This window comes from Arachis ipaensis, chromosome B03, assembly GCF_000816755.2.
Source record: "Arachis ipaensis cultivar K30076 chromosome B03, Araip1.1, whole genome shotgun sequence".
In the NCBI taxonomy this organism is placed as follows: domain Eukaryota; kingdom Viridiplantae; phylum Streptophyta; class Magnoliopsida; order Fabales; family Fabaceae; genus Arachis; species Arachis ipaensis.
The window spans coordinates 8,706,898-8,711,742 of NC_029787.2; the positions used below are offsets into that span (position 1 = coordinate 8,706,898).

General features: G+C 35.8%; 1 protein-coding gene across 1 annotated transcript; it reads left to right on the forward strand.

Annotated features, from left to right (window-relative positions):
* LOC107628758 (auxin transporter-like protein 5) lies at window positions 592-2,767 on the forward strand. Its single transcript, XM_016331353.2, has 4 exons — window positions 592-1,350; window positions 1,434-1,531; window positions 1,610-2,075; window positions 2,248-2,767. Exons 1-4 carry the CDS (start codon window positions 703-705, stop codon window positions 2,533-2,535), a joined length of 1,500 nt encoding a protein of 499 aa, XP_016186839.1. The 5' UTR covers window positions 592-702; the 3' UTR covers window positions 2,536-2,767.

Below are 4,845 nucleotides of genomic sequence, written 5' to 3' on the forward strand. Positions count from 1 at the left end.
AGATTTTATTTGTCATTCTACCGCTTTTTCTTTTTTATGTGAGAGAGAGAGGAGTGTATCTCACAATGATGTGAGAAGAGATGAGTTTTACGCTGGTATGGTTTAAACAATTTAGACCCTCCGATTTGTTTCATTTTTTAAACCAACAATCAGAAATCGGATGGTCCGATTTGTGATTTCGAAAATAAAAAAAAAATTTAATGTTAAAATCGGACCGTCCGATTTTTATAATAAATAAAAAAATTAAAAAATACGAAACGGACCTCCGATTTGTAATATATTTTTTTCTTCAAATAAATCGGACCCTCCGATTTGTAGTTTATTTTTTTCTTCAAACAAATCGGACCGTCCGATTTAAATAAAACACCATATAAAAAAAACCAAATCTTCCAATAACAATGTATTACACATGTATTTAAACAATATAAAAAAAATTAGCCGGATTCCTATTCAAATTATTATTTGTAATTTTTTTAAAAAAAAAGAAATGAAAAAAGAGAGTGGATTTGACTCGATTCCCAAGAATAGAGTGTCTCTTTTCTCTCTTCCTTTTAGTGTTGTGTGGTGTATATATATAGCGCCATCGACACAAGTCTTTTCCAAATCTCATCTCATCTCATCATCAATCACACACCACAACCACTTTCTTAGCTTCCACACCAAGAAGAAGAAGAAGAAGAAGAAGAAGAAACTGCATAAAAAATGGCATCGTCATCAGATAAGGTGGTAGAAACAGTAATAGCGGGTAACTACGTAGAAATGGAAAGCGAAGGAGGGAAGGGAAAAGACATGAAAAGCAGGGTATCAAGCCTGTTATGGCACGGCGGTTCAGTGTACGACGCATGGTTCAGCTGCGCATCAAACCAAGTAGCACAAGTGCTTCTAACATTGCCATACTCCTTCTCTCAGCTAGGCATGGCGTCCGGCATAGCATTCCAACTACTGTACGGTTTGCTAGGTAGCTGGACGGCGTACCTGATAAGCATACTGTACGTAGAATACAGAACTCGAAAAGAGAGAGAGAAGGTGAACTTCAGGAACCACGTGATCCAGTGGTTCGAGGTTCTTGATGGACTCCTGGGGAAGCACTGGAGGAACGTGGGTTTGGCGTTTAACTGCACGTTTCTTCTGTTTGGATCTGTTATCCAACTCATCGCCTGTGCCAGCAACATATATTACATCAACGATAATCTTGATAAGAGGACTTGGACTTATATCTTTGGTGCTTGCTGTGCCACCACCGTCTTCATTCCTTCTTTTCATAACTACAGAATCTGGTCTTTCTTGGGTCTTCTTATGACCACTTACACTGCCTGGTATCTCACCGTTGCTTCTCTCCTTCACGGCCAGGTATTATATGTCTTGTTTTGTTTATTTATTATGCATTCATTCATTCATACATACATATGTATTAATAATGATGGATGGAGTAGGTGGAAGGAGTTAAGCATTCCGGTCCGACCAAGTTGGTTTTGTATTTTACGGGGGCCACAAACATTCTCTACACCTTCGGGGGACATGCTGTTACTGTGTAAGACACATACATGATTCATTATTTATTTCTGTATACCCGAAAATGCCCTTGTTTTGAATGGTTTGTTGTGTACAGAGAGATAATGCACGCAATGTGGAAGCCACAGAAGTTCAAGAGCATATACTTAGTGGCAACAATATATGTGCTGACATTGACGCTTCCATCGGCGGCAGCAGTGTATTGGGCATTCGGAGACATGCTTCTGAACCACTCAAACGCATTTGCTCTGCTGCCAAGATCCCCATTCAGGGACATGGCTGTCATTTTGATGCTGATCCACCAGTTCATAACATTTGGGTTTGCATGCACCCCGTTATACTTTGTGTGGGAGAAAGCAATTGGAATGCATGAATGCAAGAGCCTCTGCAAGCGTGCACTAGTGAGGCTGCCTGTTGTCATTCCCATATGGTTCTTGGCCATCATATTCCCCTTCTTTGGCCCCATCAACTCCACCGTTGGATCTCTCCTTGTTAGCTTCACTGTTTACATCATCCCTGCCCTTGCTCACATCTTCACCTTCAAATCCTCCTCTGCCCGTCAGGTATATATTCTTACATCAAGGATCAAGACAAACACATCTCATCAAAATGCTTCCTATATAACAGAATATTGTACACAGTCCTCCAAACTATTCAAAGACAAGTCACATCATCACAATAGTACCTATTTTCTTTCTTCTGTATCTAAAATTATGAATTCAACTTTTTATGCAGAATGCAGTGGAGCAACCTCCCAAGTTTATGGGAAGATGGGTCGGAACCTATGTCATCAATGTGTTTGTGGTAATCTGGGTGCTAGTAGTAGGCTTTGGATTTGGAGGGTGGGCTAGCATGGTCAACTTCATTCACCAGATTGACACTTTTGGACTCTTCACTAAGTGTTACCAGTGCCCTCCACCACAGCTGCCACATCAGCTCAACGCTACCGCCACTGCCACAGCTGCTGCTCCTTCCCCTCACCACCACTCCCTTCCTCCTCTTCATCATCGTGGTGGTCACTGATGAGTTGATTGAACTGATTATCCCAATCAATGGTGGTGCAAGTGCAATGCATGTTATGTAGTACTCCTTGCTAGCTAGCTATAGCTACATTGTTGTTAATTAATTAAGGAGAGATCGATGTGATGAATCAGAGTTCAGTCATGTCCTGCATTTATTATGTATTGGTCATGCCATAATTAAAACAAACACATAATGTATTCTTCTTTTTCACTTAGTTTGTTTACCCCTTCTAGCTCTCATCTTACACTACTTTACCACTTTAATTTAATTTCTCATGCTCTCTGCAATCTTAATATGTGTGGAATAATAATAATGAAAGGTTCAATAATTAAAGTAGGAATCAAAGCAAAGAAAGAAAAGAGAAGTTCTCTCATGATTCATATAATGTATGGCATATATCCTTGGAAATAGAAAAACATAAAAACGAAATGCCTGCCTTTTATAATCAACAACAATGAATGTACAGGCTTGAAAATGATTAGAGATGAAACAAAGGTATATAATCGTTCAGCCAGGATAGAGGAATGGTAGTTACTACTGATGAGAGCATCTTTTGCTTTTTTACATGTTTCTCAGACTTTTTTTCATTGATTCAAAGAGTAGCATATGTAAACAGTGATATAGTGTTAGTGTGTTACATAGACTTCTGTATATCATCATCAATAATATACATAGCAAAATTAAAGTTGGAAACTAAAGCAAATAAAGGCTGCTGTGTACGAATACTGTACCAATTGACATAACATATAATAAATGTGTCATGTATAGAGTTAGGTAGGTGGGAGAATCTAATAATTATTAGGTATCTATCTATCTATCTACCTATCTAGATCCATAGCTCCCTTGAAAAGGGTGGCTGAAAAATACAGTGACAATGCGATCTTATGATATACGTCTAAAGCAAATAGACCTTTCATGCGAGTTCTGAGAACACACAGCAGCTTTTCTTTTCTTTTTTTCAATATGTAACAGGCATGCAATGGAAAAAGAGGGAAAAGAAAGAACAATTGCAATAACAAAGCTTTGAGACTTTTCAGTTGAAAGAATATCTTCTCTCATCAACTTTAATCAGTTCATTTGGATCTACCCCTTTTTTTTTTCTCTCAAGGTAAAAGAGGAGAGCCCTGCTATCAACTTTGGAGACAAGCTTTGCTTCTTTCTTTGGTTTCGGCCTAGCTCCAAACTGGTTCTCTTATTCATTGATAGTTATATTTTTATCTTTATTATTTGCTTTTCCCTGAATGGAAAAAGACAAGAGTAACCAAAGTATTCTTCTTGGGACTCGGAGCCTTGTATATATATATGAATTAACAACTAGGTGTTTAGCAATCCCCTAAACAAGTTCTAAAGATATTTGAGTTGATGATATTGACATACAATATTATGATCATTTTGATGTTGGAAAAATATTTTTCATAATTATATACTGGTTGCTATAAACTTGTGGCTTAATGTAATTATAAATAGGTTTTACAGAGATACTTACAAAAAAGAATTGAGCCTTATGTAATATTCAAGTTTAATTTAATTTTAATATCTATCTGCATCTAATTATGTAATGCTACTTCGATAAAGATAACTACTTTTTGTATTGAAGGGGTGAATGATCATCCAAAAAAAACAAATGCGATTAGACTATTATATAAAATATTATACATTTGATTTGAAATTATAGTCTATTCAAGTGTAGTCTTTACTAGTTGTTAACTCTTTTTACATTTAATTTGAAATTAAAAATAATTTAGTTGCATGAATAATTAAGAAAAAATATGTAATATGACATTATTCTATTCCAGATAACTATTTTTAATAAAGTAACAAATTAAACATTAAGCAAAGCAATAGATTTTGTTAATCTTCTTTTCCTTTCGTTACTAGCAATTTCAATTCAATTACCGGAAAGAGTTAAACTTTTAAATATATTTTTTGAGTCTAACTAGAGACCTAACTACTACAATTTAATATCAGCTAACATTTTTTGGAACGACCTTTAACTAGTATTAATCACAAGTTCACAACACTCACCCGTCTAATGTTTCCTCAGCTAAATCTAATCTCAAACTCGGATACACATATTGCAAGACAAAGATCAGAGACCCTCATTCAAGTGAAAATCCCTCTGACGCATTAATAAAAATTTTGTTAAGTAAAACTTAGATAAAAATTTGTCAACTATCATATTATATAATTATTCTACAAATTATACCATGGTTTGAATTTAGTTAAGAAAAGTGTGAAAATAAAAAAATTATAATAGTGTGATGTACTGGGCTGTAACCGGTAAAAGACATAACATCTCTGTGAGTTGGT

What these genes read in the sequence shown, in the direction of transcription:
- LOC107628758 (XM_016331353.2), top strand. Translation starts at nt 703, where the DNA reads ATGGCATCGTCATCAGATAAGGTGGTAGAAACAGTAATAGCGGGTAAC. An exon ending in GGGGGACATGCTGTTACTGT is followed by an intron (nt 1,532 to 1,609) that starts GTAAGACACATA and finishes TGTTGTGTACAG; the next exon opens with AGAGATAATGCACGCAATGT. An exon ending in AATCCTCCTCTGCCCGTCAG is followed by an intron (nt 2,076 to 2,247) that starts GTATATATTCTT and finishes CTTTTTATGCAG; the next exon opens with AATGCAGTGGAGCAACCTCC.